At 49.0% G+C, this 20,444-nt stretch overlaps 2 protein-coding genes across 2 annotated transcripts; both read right to left on the minus strand.

Annotated features, from left to right (window-relative positions):
* Positions 1 to 426: 426 nt before the first annotated feature.
* Positions 427 to 2,218, minus strand: FIESC28_00878 (uncharacterized protein; the record flags this gene model as incomplete). Its single annotated transcript, XM_031155029.1, has 3 exons — positions 427 to 1,630; positions 1,686 to 1,818; positions 1,876 to 2,218. 3 exons carry the CDS (start codon positions 2,216 to 2,218, stop codon positions 427 to 429), a joined length of 1,680 nt encoding a protein of 559 aa, XP_031020913.1.
* A 15,169-nt stretch (positions 2,219 to 17,387) lies between these two features.
* Positions 17,388 to 19,543, minus strand: FIESC28_00879 (uncharacterized protein; the record flags this gene model as incomplete). Its single annotated transcript, XM_031155030.1, has 6 exons — positions 17,388 to 17,468; positions 17,520 to 18,346; positions 18,397 to 18,912; positions 18,972 to 19,045; positions 19,094 to 19,101; positions 19,154 to 19,543. The coding sequence occupies 6 exons, from the start codon at positions 19,541 to 19,543 to the stop codon at positions 17,388 to 17,390; spliced, it is 1,896 nt and encodes a 631-aa protein (XP_031020914.1).
* Positions 19,544 to 20,444: the final 901 nt, after the last annotated feature.

Below are 20,444 nucleotides of genomic sequence, written 5' to 3' on the forward strand. Positions count from 1 at the left end.
ATCAGAAAGAAAAAGGTTGCTGCAGTGATTCTTCCCGGAAATTAAGCCTCCATGCAAAACGTGACTCATTAGTCATGTATATCCGTGACAGAGCATGCTGGTTAACATAGAATCGGAAGTCGTTCGTGAACTCGTCAGCATCGTCTTTAGATCCAAAGGGTTTCGATGGGATTTCTTCTGCGAGTACCCGACATAAAACATGCAATAGTCTTAAAAAGGAAAAACAAAAAAAAAAAAAGATAAAGAAAAAAGACATAAACGGAAAGAATGTTTTGTCATGTCCTCAAGCCAAACAGGCATGGGTACCTTTTCCATTTGCCATTTACCAAATAGGTACTTGAATTGGTGTTGGCACAATGGCTTTGGTGGAGGTAGGACACCAGGTCAGCCCAAAGTTTAATGAGATAACTTTTGTAAGCAGCAAAATTATCCAAAGGACTGCTGCCTTCTGGGAACGTTAGTCCCAGCGGGTCGCGCAAGCTCATACCCAGGAGCAGAAGGATACGAGGGAGATACCGCGACGGTAGAGGCAGGGCGAGTAAGATGGTCATAGCCAGGAGCAGGAGCGTACGCAGGAGAGTTTCCAATACTGGAGTGAGGCCTGTTCATTGCGTCGTATTGAGGAGCAGGGACGCTCGACTCCATGGTCTTGTGTCGCTGCTTCAGATCGAAGTTGTTCATGTCGTTCATGTTTGGTCCTGGTCGAGGCGTCTCGGCTTCATCGTCCCGTCGCTTATAAGGGTTCATGCCGTTCATCATAGGACCTTGGTATGCTCCGTTGGTGGACAGAGTGTAGTAGGGCGATTGAGGTAGCATATCGCTTGAAGTTGACGTCTCGGTCTTGCGTCTCTTGATCTCGAAATTGCCGTTGGCATCATGACCATTGGGGCTTGACCGGTGGACATCGTCATCATCGTCTCGGCCTCTCTTAAGCATGCCACCATCGCCATTAGAAAGGGGCTGATGAAGATTCTGCAGAGGCGGGGGAGCATATGTTGGAAGGCTAGGCATACTGCCAGACATGTTGTTCATAGGATCGTGTCCGTTGGGGCCTGATCTGTGAATGTCATCATGCTCATCTCGGCCTCGCTTTAGTTCACCTCCGTTCTGCATGGGAGGTTGGTGAACGCTTCCGAGAGGGGATTGGTGGGGATATCCGTTAGGCATTCCATGCATGTTGTTCATGGGGTCATGCCCATTAGGAGCAGAACGGTGCAATTCATCATCATCATCGCGCACTCGCTTCAGCATACCAGCTCCATTCTGCATAGGTGGCTGAGAGCCATTCATGGGAGTTTGGGGCCCATTCATGGGAGGCTGGGAACCGTTGGTGAGAGGCTGAGGGGTGTTTGTCATGGATTGATGTCCGTTCGTTAGAGGCTGCTGAGGGGCGTATCCAGTGGGCATTCCAGGCATCATCTGGTGATGCGGCTGAACAAGCGAGGGTAATGACCGGTTGCCGACAATTGCTTCGTTCTTCTTTCGTTCAGCGGCAGCCATCACTTGGCTAGTCCTGTTGGAGTTGGAAGGGTGGTATAGGAGAGCACCAATATTATGGACAAACAAAGGGTACAGAAGTTCAGTGATCTTCTCCTTGTTCGCAAAATCCAGGGCGCGGTCGTATGGGATCCTGTTTCTAGGTTAGTTCGCCGCCAACTATAAGGTTGACGCTGAATGAAACTCACCAAACGCCCTTCAGGTGCATGGGACCAATCTTCACAACATGTCGGACCTTTTCGCTCTTTAGAATACCGTCTCGACGTCCTCGGGTCATGCCAGCGACATTCAATAGCTTTGTTCCGTTGATCATGTGGTTATCTTTTGAGACGAGTTAGTCAGTAAGTACGCACAGCGCTTGGGAGGATGAATGCTTACCTTCTCTACGTGCGACACAGATACCTCTGGCTTCAACTTGAAAACACAAGCTACCCTCATCCTCCCAAAGAGTCGCTGTGACTCTAGGCTTCATGCCTGGGGGGTTGTGCTGTCCGGTTGTGTCGAAGTTACCAGCGGGAGCATTGTTGCTATAAGCGGCCTGTGGCATGGCTCCTTGATTGCTCAGGGCCGAAGGTACCGGCAGTACATTCTGAGGCCCGGGCATAGGAGTGGAGACAGCGGGAGTATGGGCACCATTCGTAGGATAAGGATATGGGTTGTACTGTTGCGTCTGATACTGAGGGTAATACATTTCTGATTGCTGGTGATGAGTTTGGTTCATCATGTAGAAATTTTCGAGGGAATTGTTGCTGCTGATTTGAGGTACGGGTTGGGGGTAGAGTTGAGGACCGTCTGCAACCGGGCCTTGCAATTGGGAATAGGAATTGATGGTGAGGTTCGTGTTCAGAATGTGACTAGGGCCGTTTACGTTAATGCTGCGGGACAATTCAATTCAATTGTGAGGAGGGAAGAAAGCAGTCGTGGGTGTCGTGATAAATGGAGATAGCGTGATGACTGCGAACTCGAAGGAAAAGAGGTGGACGGCAAAGGGAAAGAAAGACCGGCAAGAGAAGAAAAAGAGAAGAGAAAAAAGAAATAGAAAAGGGAAAGAGAGGAAGAAAAACCCGAGAAGGTCAGGATCTTGGTGGTGAGAGGCAGAACGAACAGAAGGAACAGAGGAGGCAGGTGAGGTACGTACCCATGTAGTTGCTTTCTTCTTGATTGTACTAAACCTCACCCTCACCTCACCCTCACTCTCGATACCTTGTCCAGTACCCGCCCCACTATCAAGTCGGTACGGGGAGGAGGAGGAGGCAGAAGAGGAGTAGGAGTCGGGGTTGAGGGATGGATACTGGGACTGGGACTGGGATTGCTGGGACTGGGACTGGGATTGGGGAGTGAGTGGGAGTGTGAAGTCGCAAGTGGGGGGTTTCCATCCTAAGCGGAACCGAGGAGGGTGTGCCATCCATAATGATTACTACGGGCTAGGTAGTAGGTAGTTGTAGTGGACTTGCACTGACACTGTAGGTGCTGTAGAGAATTTTAGTCGAGGGTGAAGAGGGGTAAGTCCGTAAATTCTTAGGCAGTTCTTGTCAATGAGAAGAGAGACAAGATATTAAGCAATTGATTAGATCTTGATGATCTTTACAGTTTAATCGACACACGTGTGTATCATCTAACATCTTGTTTATCAATATCATCTACAGCTACAACCTTGGTTGCTTGGTCAGAAACATGCTCTGATATGATGTTCGCTTCAACCAACGTAGAGGCAATTGTCCCCTAGGGAATAGAGCTTCAAGGTTTAAGCACGGCCGCAGGACCATGCAAGTCTACTGTACACGCACTCATCAGTGGATCCAGGCTCTACGTACTGTACCTACATGAGAACACGCGAACTTAATGCATGGTTGGTAAAAGGGCAGAAGTCTTGTCGGGCCAGTTCAGTTACTCCAACCTTGAGGGAGACCTTTAGACTACGCCTCTTACCCAGCAGAGCCCATATTTGCTCCCATTAACTGCTGATATGCTATTTCGTTTGACTTTAACTTCTGTTTTTCAGCCTGGGCTGTAAAGTCCTTGAAAAATTCACTCAATAAAACCCTTCACAGAACAATCACTCACCGTACGAGCATGGCCGACATCGCCCTTGTCTGTTGAATCTGAGGGAGGTGTGTGCTGGCGTGGATCATGAAAGAGACTAAACCAATCCTGGCAGTACACGGTACGATACTGTGCTGTGCTCTGGGTCAAACTGAGACTGAGTACCTGGGTACTTGGTCAAGCCTGGGAGGCTGGAGGCTGGATCTTGCCTCTGTCGCCTTTGATGTCTTTCCACAGCTGGGTCGCTAATGATGGAGCCGAGTTGCCCAGGATCATAATCAAGGTCTCCTCTCTCTTTTTCCATTACTCCAGGTACAGTGCAATACGTACCATATCGAAAGAATCAAGACGCACTCCACTGTCGGATAAGCATTGGTCACTCTTCTGTCAACGCACAACAGAACCAGGGGACCGTCAATCAAGCTCGCAGCCAGCCCAACCCAGCACGCAAACTCGGTGGATGTAGGATTCTCTGTAGGGCCAAAGAGCAGCCACTGAGTCCAGTGATGTACAGTACAGTGGCGGGTGGTGCGAGGGGTGCGGAACACAGGGACCATCCTTGAGGGGTACGCAAAGCAGCGTCGTACCAGGCCACCTTAAGTACGTTGAGAGGAGGTTGATCATGGGGGTTTTCTCTCTTCTGAGCGGTTCTTCGTATGTATGTACATTATTCTAAGTACAGTACATACGATCGAACTCGGGCATCGCAACTCGGACTGAACTGGGCTGGGCCTGGGGCTGGGAGCAGGGGCCGGGGCTGGGGATTCTTCCTGGACAGAGTCAGAGTCAGGGTCATAGTGATCGGTCTCTCCTCTCAGAACATAACATCACAGGGAGCCACGAGCCACGGGGGGTCCGTCAGGGCTACAGATACCTGGCCACTGCCATGGCCTGCAAGGATCAAGAATCCCGGGGACAACAGACGGGAGCGATGCTTGGTGCTAATGCCCCCTGGCAGGTTAAGCTCCGCTCACTCGCGCCAGCAGTATTGTTGTGCACCCACAGGGCACCGCACCGCAGCATCCGCTTGATGCGACGGGGAAAAGCCCGCACACAACGTCGATTTCAAGATTCAACTTGAGATTAATGGAATCATAGTTTATCATATCGAGATGTAGATCAGATAGGATCATCATTGGCCAGATTTTGAGTATTTCGAAACATACTATACTACAGTGGTAACTTAATGTTCGCCATATCCGCCTCTACATACATATACCAATTCGTATTCATTGTCGGTTGGTTCTTCCAGAGTGAGATTGACTACGTAGATCACATACAAGGATCAAGTGATAGTTGAGATGTCAGGCTACTCGGGCGTTTTATAACCGAGCAGGCCTTGTTATCACTCATCCTGATCACATTCAAGCCCCCGGCTGAAGACCCTCGCTCGGTCTGTCTACGCAATCGAGTATTGCTGGCCATGTTCTTATTTGCAGGCATTATCTTGGTAACTCGGAAGTTTAGGTATATGTGATAGGATTCTGATAATATCATTGTCCGGTCCGTGATAGCCTCAGACTCATCACAGCATCTACAATGGGAAAATTACCCTTGAGCAGCACACTGCTACCCTATGGTCCAATTGATTCTGTGTCGCGTTGTTGTGTTGGGAGCAGGGCGGATTTCTATTTGTCTATCCCGGCCTTGTTGTTGCTTTTGTAATCGTGTCGTGTCATTGTCGTGTCGTGTGTTAGTTGTGTGTTGCGCTGTTGTGTTGTCTTGTTATTGTGTGTGGTCCTAATCCTTCAACGCCATTCGTCGATTCATGTCAATCAACTCTCTTGTTCGTCGGGTTTCGCCCTCTCCTTCCTTCTACCTCTTAGCTGCGGCACAGCACTGTGTAAACCGACTATCTTGTACCGGGTACTCTACAAAATGAGTTGCGATTGAGTTGCCAGAGCTCTTTCGACGAGCTCCGAATCGCCAATCAGAGTCTTTGCAACTCCGACTGGAAGAGCCCTAAACTAACAGAAGGGCGCAAAAAAAGGCATCAGAGTTTTGCCATTCTAGTTTCTCGGCGCTTCTGATCGCCTGTTGCTTTTATTAACTCCAGTCGATCCATCTCCAATTCACAGTTCTCAACGGCGCGCCAAACTATTACGGGACCGTTACTTTGGGTTACCTCTGTCGCCTCAAGTGCCGGAACAACTTGTGCACCATCAATTCTGTGCAACTACCGACAACTCGTATTGCGAAAAGTTGAGAAACCAAAGGCAACCAGCAAGGAGAGCGAGTTACCTACCATCTCTAGATAGTGCCGAGGAACTCGCTCAACAATGGGGGATCTCATGCAGCCTAGGCTCACTAACTTCTGACTACGGGATTCGCTTGCGCAGGAACCGTGATAGCTAGAAGAGGTTCGTTCTAAAGAGAGGTTCGTCACTGTTACAAATTTGAGTTTCGGAGGTCCAGTGAACGACTTGGGGTCCAACTTCCAAGAGAAGATAATTGGCCCATCGCGGTCAATCTCCAATGACCTCTCCCGGCGAAGCGCAAACAAGACTGAGCGAAATACCTATACCTTTTCTTTTTACCCATGGCTATGACCGCATCACGATCCTGGTCATTGAATCTGGGCAAAATAGAATCATATTGTACTCCGTACATAGGCATGGAGTTAAGCCCACGCCTGCTCGTGCGGAGTTGGCTCAAGCTTGCTCGCTCGTTCATGGCTCCTGGAGTCCTGGTCCACAATGCCTGACCCGGCCTGGCAGCATGGGTCGCCGCTCTCCGAACACGCCGGATTTCCCCTCTTGGACCGGGATGTATGAACAACCACCATCCGCCGCTGGCGCTGACAATGACCTGCTTGATTCGTTGGTGCTGTTCAGTATCCGTACTGGCGCTGGGTGGAGTTACCGTGTTGCTCGTCTCTTTTAGACTTGGCTCTAACATCAACTTCGTCGTGGCTGGGCTTCATGGCCCACCAGTGATGGAAACATGAAAACACCAAGGGCCTGGAGCCCAACACAGTGCCAATGTGATGGCCTGGGAATTTCCAAGAGCATCTTTTATTCCTGTGATTCTATTTTCGACCATGACCAACCCGTGGCCGCTCGTCCTCGGGTCTGTAAATTACGCTGTGGCTGTCCTGGTGAGCCACTCGTCAAGTATCATGTCTCACTTGAAAGATCATGTCAGTTTGTCTCTGCTGTTGTCACCTCTCCCTTGAAAAGGACCCGGCGGTCAAGTGCGGTAAGGTAGCCGTAGCCTTCCCGTAAGCCATGCGAGGATCATCAACGCCCAGACACAAGAAAAAACAAGCTCCTCCTAGACCCCGACCCAAAATTTCCCGCCTTTTGTTGAGTCCAGTCCTAGACAATAGACAATGAACCGGCTGCTTCAGCTTGATTCAAAGTTTTGATAGTCCTGATCCTGACGTCCACTCATCATTCAAAAGTCGGGAGCCGGGACAGCCACCCGATTATCCCAGCCCAAGACATGTGACTTTCTACACAGTAGAGGTCACAGACAGACGTCCAGGGAACATCGGGGTTTGCTTTCTTGTTGGCTCATCTTCCTTGCATCTCCTATGCTATATTGATTGGCCGCCTCTCACGTCAACTGTGTTTTGCGCATGACTTTGAAACCTGGCAGGCGAACTCACTCTCCGGCTCGACCATGAATGAATTCGACTTTGCTATTTTATCAGTATCAAGCTATTATCTCAGATGGCAGGGGCTACTTGAAACCCAAGACATCATTGCGCAAGGGTCTTGCGGCGGACATTAATTCGATTCGCAAACTCAAAAGAGAAAGAGCTGCCCAAAAGTCTCTCGAGACCCATAACGCAAAGTTCTTGGCCTGCCGAGGCTTCATGAGGGGGGCTTATTGTGAACAGTTGAGGCTGGGTCGGGACCGCGCTGACTAGGGTTTCGTTTACTGGCGAGTGAGAGTCGCGATCAGAGAAAAGAGCTCAAACGACCTCTGGCTTGTTCTTCATGATGCTCGGGCATGTCGCAGCAGCCTTGCCCATATCTCCACGTCATCTGGGATCACGATGGTAGAAAGAGAGGAAAAAAAGAATATCTGGTAACAGAATTCCTTGCTGAGGTCGGCCAGAAGGATGGCTTGAAGATATGCAAGCCTTGGCGAGTCTGTAGTGTAGATCATATGCTGCCCACCAGGCAAATCTATCTGCCATTGTCAAATGGCAATGTAGAGAGGCATACCTGCATCGCACCGTTTATCGGGATCTTATGCAAGATGCACAACAAGCTCGTGCAACCAGGACAGGGCAGAGGAGCCAGGCTGTCACTCCCTTTTGGGCTGGGGTGCATATCTGATGCACACACAAAAAAAGCCGGCCCTGGAGATGTGCATAAGTGGATGTATGTATTCATGGTATTCTTTGGTGCATGCAATAGAAAAGCATATGAATCACATACAGTAAAGCCACGAGGCTGAACATGGGGAGCCTTGACTCTCAGTATCTGCGTTTTAGGATGGTGTTTGAGATTGCGAGGAGGAGACCAGCCATGGATGGCAAGCACGAATGAGACTCGACCCGAAGTTTCTCTCACCAAAGAGGCAAGCACCACCTCACCTCATACCTGCCCCACTCATCGTCAACATCCATCATCATCATCACCTTGCACTTGCAGTCAAAGTTTCTTCCCCACTTGTCGGCTACAGTGATTCAGCAATCAATACCTTCCTTAATTAATAACTTACCTTTCATACATACAACCCGGTCATCACGACTCCATTGTTTCCGAGATTTTCGGCGAACTAATCTCCGTTCACTTTACTTTTTTGTCTTGCATCGCGAGCTTTTAATTGTCTACTAGCTGCCTGAAGGGGTAACTCAGAAGCTTAACTTTCGGCTCTGTGCCTCTGACTCCCTCCTTGGTGACTCAGCACCTGCCTAATCAGTTCCACAGCGGTACAAGTATCCGTCTTTTCAGCTAAGAGGCGTATAATGAAAATCAACATCACCAGAAGAGATGCCTCCAGCCTCCCGAGTCAATGTACATGTGATACTCGCCTCGACAACGGGGTCCTTGAATGATAGACTAGACCGTACCTGTGGGTCATCAAGAACAATTGCGACGTTGACAGAGAAACAGTTTTTGTCCTTGATGGGCCAATGAGGCTCTGGCCTTTGCACCCGATTGAGATGCGATTTGTTAGGACTCACTGCAAAAGAAGAAGGATACTACTCTTCCTTCTGAGCTGTACGAATTGAAATCCACCGATAGATTTCGCAACGCACAAAGACGGTTCGAAACGTCGATTGCGTTTCTAGAAGCTTGCTACAGACAAAGGCGCATGTCGGTTCCGTTGCACTACACATTTGAAAGCCCCTAATGTACCTACGGATAGTCAGCACACTGGCTGCAGCCTCATGCGAGATTTCCGCTGAGTCTAAGGTGAGATATTATCCATCGGTTCCTGCGGCCGAAGAAAGCAGGAGGCTGGGCTGGGAAATGCTCTGGCACAAGCGGATGAAGACGGGCCCTAGAGACGGCGATGGGGCCCGAGGCAGATCACAGAGTGGGTTATTCCTTGTCGACGAGGCTGGGAGCAAACCAGTGGCAGGCAATTAAGAAGAACTCGAGATGAAACACCTGCTATCCTGGGCATGCTCAAGGGAAGCAAGTTCAATCAGAGATGGACGAACGATGCTCAGAGCGGATGCAGGTACCATGAGATGCATATTGATGATTGCCCGAGGAATTGGTTCGAACATGATACGCAGACTCGGCCCTCGAGCCGCCATCGATACGGTTTCACATCAAGGATCAGTTTCGGCGCAGCACAGTTTGTTGGACGCTGATGTATTCTGTCTGAATCTGACGCCCTTGCGCTTGCGCTGTCAGGCTTGGATAGCTGCATGTTACAACCGTACTGTACCGTCTCTTGCCCGAGCCTGAATTTGGGTCTAGTTGGCAGTTGCTTTTTCTGACAGTTGACCGACTCTCCAAGTTCCACCTTTGACAGGGAATAAAAAGCAAAAGAAAGAGAGACGAAAAACGAAAGAAGCAAATTCGGCCTCCCTCCGATACCGAAGCATGAGCCCTGCTTCCATCGATCACAGTTGCCAAATCTCGCAAGTCTGTACCCGAATGGTGTTCGCCCCGTTTTTTCCTCGAGTCTGGAACCGAGGGTTCAGCATCGAGTACGTATTGAAACAGAAAGCGACAGGTGGCGCACTGTGACAGGCATGTGGGAAACAAGTACCGATACTTCCGCCATCCTTATCCCAAAATGAATGGAACCCTCTCTTCCCGTTTCTAGCCTCTCCCATCACTGTCAGCATCATCACCAGCCGTTTCGGTCTCACTTTTCATTAAAGAAGATGAAATACTAGTGGAGGTATCTTTTTTCTTTCCAAGCCAACTGTTCCAATAAAATGGTTTCGGAATCATTGGCGACGTCCCCCCGTTCATATACAAGCCCTTGGGCTACAGAAACTTGACTTCGACGGCAAAAGAGACAAAATAGTTCAGTCACGTTATTCGAGTCTAGACCGTCTCTTAGATCATCTATTTTAGTCACTCTTGGTTTAGGTCTCAAGTTTCTGCTAACCCCCCGGACAAGTTAGCTGCAAGTCCTTGCCGTTAGCTTTCAGCCGTTGCTTGAGCTAGCAGGGATACTCGAACGAGAGCGTTTTTAATACAAGGACGCCAAAGAGCTTGCTTTCACCGACGTAATTGGCTGGTCCGTCCGCTGGTTTGTGGGATTTTCGCTATTCGTGCGAGTTATCATAAATTTCACTGCCCAAGGCAATTATCACTATCAAACATCACGACTCGACCAGATGGAGCGGCCGTATTTACGTATCTGGATACCTTGACAGCTGGCTTCCCCCGACTGGCTTCCCCACGTCGTTCAGCACGTTTCAATGGAGGACACATGTCTAGCCACACACTGCATGACCCGAATTCTGAAGAAGCCATCAGTCGTGTCTCGCCTGAAGACACAAACCCGTAACCAGAGCATGCGTTAGATGGGGGTGTCTATCGATTTGAGACAGGCCATCAATCAACCGCAACAACATGGCATTTGATAAGTTAGTCCAACCTTATACTCTGTGCCCATTGATCATTGAATCAATGGATAGACAACGATTACCCCCGCATGACCGGGTTGAGGTTTGCCTGGCCGCTCCTCCAATTGCTTGGTTTAGGAGTCAGATATGCCTACGCAACTGTCTTGTCACAACCAATTCCCAATACAACATTGCAAGTGCAGTCTTGCTTTTTCCGAGACTTATCGTACCATTGCAATTTCATATCGTCAACTCGGGAATAGTGTCCAGTCAACCCAGCCGGACACTTAAGCACCTAATAGCAACAGTCCTCATTGGCGGTTCTCAAACATGCCTCGCATGCCTAATAAGATGGCCCTGGAGATAAGCTCCATCCAGGAAGTATTCGAACGACGAACCAGGTGTTTGCCTAAATCATATGTTGATCAGCCTGGCTAAGCACTAGCGACATGATCCCTGAGGCACTCAGCCGATGTCCAACACGCTTCTTCCACGGTTGTCCATGGCACTGCAACTGCAGGGTTTCTATTCTTAACCGCTCATGAGCATCCACTACACGGCACAACTCGACGTTTGTATTTCTAGACTTTGAGGGGAGTCCTCTGCTTCATGAATCGGTCTATGAACGTGAGCTACTTCATTGGTGAGTTATCAGATGAATCAGGCCATGTTGCATATCGGTCAGAGTAGAGAGCGGGGTTGACTTCGGACGGATTGAGAAGTCAACTCGTCGAACATTTCAAGATTCGAATCTCCTACTGAAGAACCAATCAAGGTATCACGAACCCATGTTTCAATACTTTACCAGTCTTGTCTTTTACCACAGCACGTGATGAGGCGGTAACGGCTGGTTCGAGGCTTGATCAACAAACATTGGTGCTTAATATTCGATGGGTGGACAGTATCTTTGGCTGAGTTCTCCGATGATTAAACATAGCACTTCTCTTTTATCCTCTGACAGGTATTAGGCATCGGCTTCCTCGATATGAGCGGTATCATGGTATGATAATGAATGATGCTCTCCGTCATTATCCGCAGTCATTGTACCCATGTTTCGACAAAACCAAGAAGGGCTTGGCTTGCTTTGCATGTCGATTCAACTTGCCCGCCCAGAAGCTTCAGTCCCTGCAGCTGCCCTTGCTCCCGGTGGACAAGGATGGCAAGGTGGACATGCTGGCTTGAGCACTCGCATGTTCTGCACAGCGGCTATGTATGCAGATGCATGTCTAAAACCTGACCAATAGCCGTTGCAGTATCATCGGGAAGGACGAGCATGGGTCCCCGTTGGGGCGTTTCGAAAACACCAGCCGTCCCTAGGCCTTCCTACCAACCCTTTACAGCTTAGCGAGTATCGACTGGACTGCACCTAGATACCGTGGGGGAGCCCAATTGCCAAGACTTGACGAGTGCGTTGAGTCGCCACGTTTACCTTCTAGAGCCTTAGGGCGTCCACTTCCTGGCACACCGGTGCTCGTTAGCCAGCTCTTGGTGGGAACGCTGGCATTAGTCTACCCGTTCGTCTCGCTGTCAGATGCAGATGGCACAGTAGGAAAAGTCCGTCCTTAATCAGAAGCCAAGAACAATGTCGTTGCAGTCGGCGAGTGCTGACAAAAGTGCCCCGCTGGGGCTGGCAGTGTCCAGAAAGAATTGTCGATTTTCGGTTTTCGGTTTGACTATAGCCTCCGGCCGAGATACACTCTTTTTCCTGTACTGACTTGCAGCTCACCACGCCACCTCCCAGCTTCAGACTGACGACAAAGAGGAGCAATTGCTGGACCGCAAGTACAGTACTTCAATGTACGACCGAGGCCGATCCGTGTCGTAACCTTCCTTCTCTCATGGCCTCCAAAACTGGCCTCTTCAGCTGGCCGTTTGGTAAGAGGCATGATGGAATTCTGCTCTGGGCCAGTCCCTATATCTCAATCCAATGAACGCTCACCACGTCTCTAACACACCACCACCGCCGCCACCAGCAACCCCAACAACAAGCACGCAACCTCGATAGCCTCCGGGGTCACCAGATGAGTTCCTGAGATAACTAAATTCTCTTTTATCTGTTGTTGTCTCTTTCTAGTTCGTTAGAGGCATGGTACCTTGACGGCAATGCACCGTTATGCAAGAGCAATTGTCGATTGCTGCTAGCCACTCCTCTCCGGATATAAACCCACACTGAAGAATGCAATGGCCGACTTTCTCTGAGAAACGGCCTTCAGTGACCACGGCACGGTGTCCCTTCGAGAATGGCTATGATACCTGTGCTATGTACTTTGGTAGGGCCTGGGATGTTTCGCCCAAGGCCATGCCATGGGTGTCTGTTAATCCCGGCCTCCGGAGCTCGGGGCTTTGTCCACATGCTGCCGCTGCGCTCTTAAATCCCCAGATGCGATCTGGCAGCGCCTAGTGCGCTCCTGTGCTCTGCCTTGTAGCGGACCCTGCTGGGAGATCTGACTTGTGCTTGCATGCGCATCAAATTTCATGCTACGCCTGCTCTCCAACAACGTATGTATCAATTGAGTTTCTAGCAATAGAGCCTACATGTCTTGTGAGTTTTATCAAGATGATAGTAGAATTGTGCTGCTAAAACGATCAAGTGCTCACGGTTTCTCGCGCCCCGACAGAGAGCTTCATAGAGCCTAGTGCAACCTTCACCGCTATTCTCTCACCCAATTGTAGTTTTCCGTGTGTGAGATGTACCGATTATAGAGGAACACCCTCTCGTGGTAGGTGCCCTTGGACTTGAACAGGGGTGGTCTGTACAAGAGCAGCCATGATAACGGCACGACTTGATTGCCAACTCACTCAAGAGTCCCACCTAGACATAACCAAACAGATCTTGAGAGGAGCCAAGCCACGATAGCTCATCGGCGGGTACAGTACGTCGCTCCTTGTCAGCATGATGCTGGTTGGAGCTGGACGGGTAGCATGTACTCCGCATATGCTACTGTAGTGGCAGTCCACAAGGGCCTCAGTGAAGAAACAAGCCAAAAACGTTTGTGCTACCCAGGCCGTTCTCATCGAGATATTGCAGGATCGCATCATGATCATGGCGAGTTGGAGAGGTGGCACGGCCTGGAGAAAAGGTCTCAGCCCCAACAAGCCAGATCAAAGCATCCCAAGCAGAACTTGCATTCCAAATTGCTTATGAAAAGGCATTGATTGATGGTATTGTGCCTGAAAAGTACAGGATGGCGGAGCTGCAAACGAGGGTAACCGCCGTTGATTTACTGCCCACTACATTAGCCTTCCCGCTCATCACGCAGCGGGGTGTTGTAGGGGATGGAGACATGATGTCTACCCACCTGCCAGCTAATGTACGGTACGGGAAGCCTTCATGCATGCACGCGTACATGCATGCAGACAGGATGACTATTCTTTATTCCATATGTACGAATATGTATGTCGATGAAACACAGAGAAGCCTTTTGGTCCTCTATATAACAAAACCCAAGGGCCATGTTATACTTTATATCCCAACAATGGAATGGCAACGGTGGTGCTAGTATTAGGTGAAGTGAAGACTATCCGCTATGTAGAGAAACCCCAAGGAAGGGTAGACCTGCGATAAGCAGGCAAAGGGAGGGGCTTGACGAAGCAACGGGGCACACATTGATCATGTGTATGTATTCACTAGGGCAGCCATACCATACCATACCATGCCAGTCAGGAATAAGGGACGAAATGGACGTTTTAAGCAAGTACAGTAGCATCGAACGGGATGGATTCACAATGGTTGAAGTCCTGGTCCAAGATGCTGTTACCCGTCATAATGGCAGCTCAAGCTTACAGCACAGGGCTCGTTTGTGCGATACGGCAGATTATGACATCTCTGTTTGTATTTAGGAGGGTGCTGCAGGTATGTCCTGCATATTGTACTGTACAGTAATGTAATGTACATGCAAATGATTGGAGGTGAGATTGGTCAGTTTACAGTAAGTTATTGGTGGCAAATGGTTTCGTCTAGCCATACTCAGAGAAGGATTTTCACGAACGCCTCGCCTCACTTCGTTCTTGGGTTGTATTCGAGACTCTCGAGTCGAGCAGGGAACAGAGAAGTCAGTGGTACTTTGCCGCCTTCCACATGGAGGAGGATGAGAGTTGAGGGTCGAGGCTCGGAGGCCAAGGCTCAAGGGTGAGTGGGAGAGGGGCTGGGTAATCAAATGACAAGTTGCGAAGGGGGAGAAAAGAGGAATCGGATTTGATGATGATGCCTGTAAAAGGGAGATGGACGAGGAGCGAGACGGGCCGTTCACCGGGGGGATGTTTGAAGCCGAAGTTGCGAGGAACAGGCCTTACCAGGCTTGGCTTGTCTGGACCAGGGATCTTTGTTAGTGAAGTTAAGAGCCTGTGAGGGCGATGGGATGGTGACAATGACAGGGATATATTGGGCTGGGCTGGGCTGAGCTGAGCTGTGTGATTGACATTGACATTTCACCAACATGTCAGCTCGGCTAACAGAATGAACAGGGCGGAAGGGATAGTGATAGTCTAGACTGTGATTGTGTTGGGAGCACGGATCAACAGAGAAAAAGAAATAAAATTAGATTAGATAGACAGTGATCTCTATGAGCTTCAGCCTGAGCCTTGCATGAGCCATGAAGTGAGCGTGAGCATGAGCATGAGCGTTGATCTGAGGTGGGCGCGGCTCTACCCGCCCGCTGCAGTGTGAGACAGGTTGCAAGCCGCAGTAGCAGTAATATCCATAGAATCAAATGTGATGCATTATACAGTAGTCTGTCTAAAAGGAGATATGCTGTACTGTACAGTGCTTTGGCTTTCATTAATCAATAACACAACGTATAACCCCGTACGCCGCAGCAAACTATTGACCGTTTCATGCATATATACCCATCACTAACTTGACTTAACTTGACTCTTCTGAAATGAAAACGACATTCCCGGACGTTACCAGCCACCAACCATCATACAATTTCCGTAGGGTCAGGTCAAGTCTTATGCAAGTAATTCAGATTCCTATTGCCGATCCTTCAATTGTAACCAGCCGTTCATTGTTACACCCAAAATTTGTATGCGATTTTTACTAAGACACATCCTGTATCGAGTTTTTACATCTGTATTCAATAATCGATGCGTCTCTACATTTGTTTCATGTGGTTTTAAAATGTCATTTTCTTGAAGTCCAAAATTGTGATCTTGCTGTCAATCAACAATAGAGTGAATCGCGTACAGTTAGCTGTGTACATGCCAGGACAACATGTAAGAAGTTAGCAATTGACTTGACATGAAATACATGTTTTGTCATCTGGATAATCAAACTGCAGAAGCATGTTATGAAGCCATGGATACCGCAGTATCTAGTTGGAGTTAATGGAACTGATCGAGAGGGTTTCACCTGTTCGATTGGGAATGAATCGAGATAATAGATACTTTGACCCAGCCAACGCCTTCAAGTATCTACCAAAAAGATGAAGGTCTTGAGTTAATTGTTGAAACCAGATTACTCAATTGCTTCAGAAATAAGCTAGTCTTTGGCTGATTGATGTATCGAGTAGACTATCTCATTCCTTAGAATACCTGAGGAACGGTCCTGCTCCATTGATAATCTTCTACAATGTGTCTCTACCAGAAGGAGTTTCTTTCGACGATTCCCAAACAGATAGCAGCTCATCAGCGTCACGAGTCGGCATACAGTGGAAATAGATTTCGGTGTTTGCTTGTAGTCTTCCAACATGCCTCAAGGGTGTGATATACCATTCGCTGGTATATACTGTGTAGACCTGCTAGAGTCTGCCTCGGTCTATCAGTTATGGAATCCTGGGGCTCCAAGAGGCTGACAGATCAGCGCTACCCAAAGGAAGATTTTGTTGCAGCTAGATTTGCGCCTGGATAGTAAGCAGTATGTATTCGTCTAAAGCATCGATAATCAACACAGCTTCTTTCAGCCCAGAATCTGCCGAGATGGCGTTCATGATTCGGGACGGGACAGTGAAGGCATTGAAGTTCTCAAGAAGCTGTTTGGCAGCATTATCGTATTCTCGCTATACGTGCTTCAGAAGTGACTCCCAGGTTTCGCGAGCATGTATATGAACCCACGTAAGACAGCTGTGGCATTATTGGCCCAATTGTCGGTGGTCAAAACCGAAATACATCACTTGGTCGAGGCTTCCTGGGCCACTGTTCAACTCATTAATGATCTCTGACGCTTTAACCCATCTAAGCAGTATCAAAGAGTCTTTACCTCTTGTCAGAGACGAGAGAAATCCACAGAACCTCGCTATCGAGCAACACTTGCAGACTGTCGTACAGGTTACTAGAGAGCCTCGTCAGCTCTTCAATCGACGTTCTTTAGTCCGACAGAGAAGCTCGACCTCTCCCACAATTTGTCCACTCCTTGAGGGTCGGCGATCACTAGGTAAGAAAGTGACCCAGAAGGAATCCTCAAGCGACTTAATGCGGCAAATAGCGATCTTAATATACGTGTTCTGGTTGTTCATGTAGACATAGTCGGAAACCTCCAGAATGGATTCAGAGTGTTACATGATGTCCATTTAGATACAAACTTGAACGTTCAATGTGTCTTGGGCGACATGGCTCTCTTGGAACTGGCCATACCCATAATCGCGAACCAGATCAGCATTACAAATCAAATCTATAAGAACTTCCTTAATCAATGAGCAGGCCGATCGATTCTAGTTACCCCTGACGGGCTCGGGGCTCTTGAAGCATCCTGATGCGATACGTCTGCCCAGACAGTATAAAGCTCGATACGTGGCAATAGGGGCGTTGGCTACCATGTAGTGACTGGCAACATCAAGAGTTATCAGACCAATTCATTATTATTTCTTTTTCTTTTTTACTTCTTTTCGTCCTATCTTAATTTATACACTTTTGCTTAGTTCTTTTCGCGATCCTCCTTCAGGGATACAATGCGGTTAAGCACGATCTTGTCATCTGTGCTATCCGAGTCCATAGCCTATATGATGATTAGTTTCAATACCAAAAGAATTGGGTAGCATATACTTACGAAGTAGGCAACACGCATAGCCTGGAATCGAACACTCTCGGGGCCGCTAGCCTCGTTGGTCTCGCCAGCCGTAACAGGCCAGGGAGCGCGCTGGCGAACCTCCTTGAAGCCCTCTTCAACAAGAGCCTCGGGATAGACAACTTCACTGTTGGGGTTGATGTCGTTCAAGAAACCACCCTCAACAGCGGTAGGGTCGTCAGACTTGAACAAGGGGCTGTGTACACGGGCCTCCAACTTGATGGAGCCTTCAGGCACCCACTGGATGTAGGTCTTTGGCTTGCTCTCCTTGTCGAAAACGGCCTTGATGCTAGTGACCTTGCCTGACTCGTCCTTCTCGAATGAGGTGGCTTTGATGGGGTGGGGAGCGTTAAGAAGACCAACAGTCTTGCCAGGGGCAAGTCGGAAGTAACCCTTGATGTCCTCCTCTCGGAAATCGGATCGGTCGATATAGACAGTCTTGGTAAATCGGACCTTATGAGTACCGAACTTGGGGTCCTTGGGAGAGTAAGGAACCTCGAGCTCCTCGGTTCCCTCGTGGTCCTCAATAGTAACAGGAACGGGGTCCAGGACAAGCATGAGTCGTGGCACGGTGTTCTCAAGGTAGCGGCGGACAGTCTGCTCGAATCGCGCAATCTGGATAATTGTCTTGGCCGTAGTGACACCAAGCTCGTTGATGAAAGCCAAAAGAGCGCCAGGGGGGATACCACGACGCTTAATGGCAATCAGCGTGTACAGACGAGGGTCATCCCAAGCTCGAACGTATCCACCTTCGACAAGCTTCTTCAGAGCTCGCTTGCTCATGATAGTTCCACTGACATTCAGTCGACCTGATAGTTGTTAGAAGCCCGCATTCACACAAATTCATATCTATGCTCACCGAACTCTCGCTGCATTGGCTCGTAGACCTCAAGGCTCTTGTTCAGCCACTCGTAGCTTTCACGAGACAGAATGAACTCGGTAGTACACAAACTGTGTGTGATACCCTCGAAACTATCGCAAAGACAGTGTGTGAAGTCGTAAGTAGGGAAAATCTTCCACTCGGGAGCTCGGTGGTGGACCTTCTGGTTCTTGGGTATCCGGTAAGCCGCGAGATCCCACATCTGAGGGTTGCCGTTTGTGATGTCCTGCTTCATGCGAAGGAAAGCAGTCTGGGGCGCATATTTTCCATCGTGCATATCCTGGAACTTCTTAAGATTTGTCTCGACATCCTGCTCGGCGTGCTCGCATCGGTAGCGGGGTCCCTCCTTTCCTTCCTTTCCACCACGCTGAAGTTTGATCTCGGCCTCGTTACAGTGGCAGACATATGCCTTCTCCTTCTTGATGAGTTCCTTGGCGAGATCGAAGAGCTTCTGGAAGTTGTCACTGGAGTGTGTGATGGCGCTGGGCTCGAATCCTGCAGGTGATCAAGATTAGCTAAGGTCGGGTTGATACAGCAGGCGTCGAGGTTCGTACCAAGCCACCTAATGATCTTCAGGATCCATTCGAAGTAGATTTCCTCCTCTTCGTCGGGGTTCGTGTCGTCAAATCTTTGAATTCATTAGCCGTGGACTTAGCGCTCGATAAAAAGGTCGTACCGAAGGATCTATCACATATTAGCATGATCATCAAATTCCAGTTGGCGCAACAAAGCTTACAGTCTTGCCACCGTGGTAACGGGCAAAGCCAAAGTCAATGGCAATAGCCTTGGCGTGACCCAAGTGAAGGTAGCCGTTGGGCTCAGGGGGGAATCGGGTAACGACAGGCTTTACAGGTCGCTCCTTGTAAACGTCGGCGAGGAAGCCCTGCTTGAACATGGCATCGGGGTCGAGCTGGGTAGGCTCCTGAGCCTTGGGCTTAGGCGCAGCAGGCTTAGGGTTCGCCTCCTGGTTCTTTGCCTTTTCCTCTCGCGAGGCCTGGGCAGCGGCCTTCTTGGCTCGCTTCTGGGTACGCTTCTTCAGCTCATTGCGCGTGACCTGCTCGCCCGTCACGTCGTCAAGCACGAGCTTGACAGTGCCCTCGGTGACCTCAGCGACGGGGTCGGACATGGTAGCAATCGGTGTATCGTCGATGTTCGGTTCGGTTCGATGTCTACGTGTGCGATTTCGTCGATATCGGGAATGTTCTTAGCTTTGTTTGGTGATTGAAGCCGGTAGTGGGGTAATTTTTGGCGGTGGAAAGTTATCATCGAGAGTCGTTGGTGGGGGAGGATGGAGGGGTTGCAATTGGACCGCATTGAGTCATAAGGGGAAGATAGAGATAAGAGTCATCGGACTCGAAACAAAGAAGACAGTTGAGATATGCCCGCTATATGCTTAGTGACTTCACAAACATATTCCTTTTATTTAATCTGTACGGGAATGAGAGAGGAATGGCTGTAAACATCTCGGTGTTCAAACAGTCAACAGATCTACAGGTGGTATTGAGTACAGAGAGGGAAGTAGATAACACAAAGCTTTGGGAAGGACTGCAGAAATGATTTAAATAACACCATTGGATATATCTATCAGCAACAGTTCTCAAAGCGTGAAGATAGTATTGGTTATCATGGATGTTACAAGCTCTATCTTAATGCGAGCCACTTACCCTGTATAATAACGGATTCTCCCCACGTAGTATTCCTTACCAACCTCTAATTCTGGGGTCAGGGCATGCAATGTAGGATCAACTATGGAGCCAGTAGATGATGTATTTGGGTCCTCTTGTTAAACTGTATAGAAGTGAAGTCCTATCAGGTATCGCAACGTGATTGACATCCTGTATTCCCACCCGTACCAGGCAATATAACCGCAGCCCAAGTAAATATAAACCTTTGTTTTTGCCGCCTCTACACAATTCCAAGTGGTGAGATGATGCTGTTCTCTCAAGTGATATTTGCCATAGGTCAATTTCTATGTAGTACTAGAACCTAGGTAGTTTGACTGTGATTTGGGGGATGGTCGTCATGGA

Source organism: Fusarium coffeatum (assembly GCF_003316985.1).
Source record: "Fusarium coffeatum strain FIESC_28 chromosome Unknown BRIP53273_contig_25, whole genome shotgun sequence".
Lineage (NCBI taxonomy): Eukaryota > Fungi > Ascomycota > Sordariomycetes > Hypocreales > Nectriaceae > Fusarium > Fusarium coffeatum.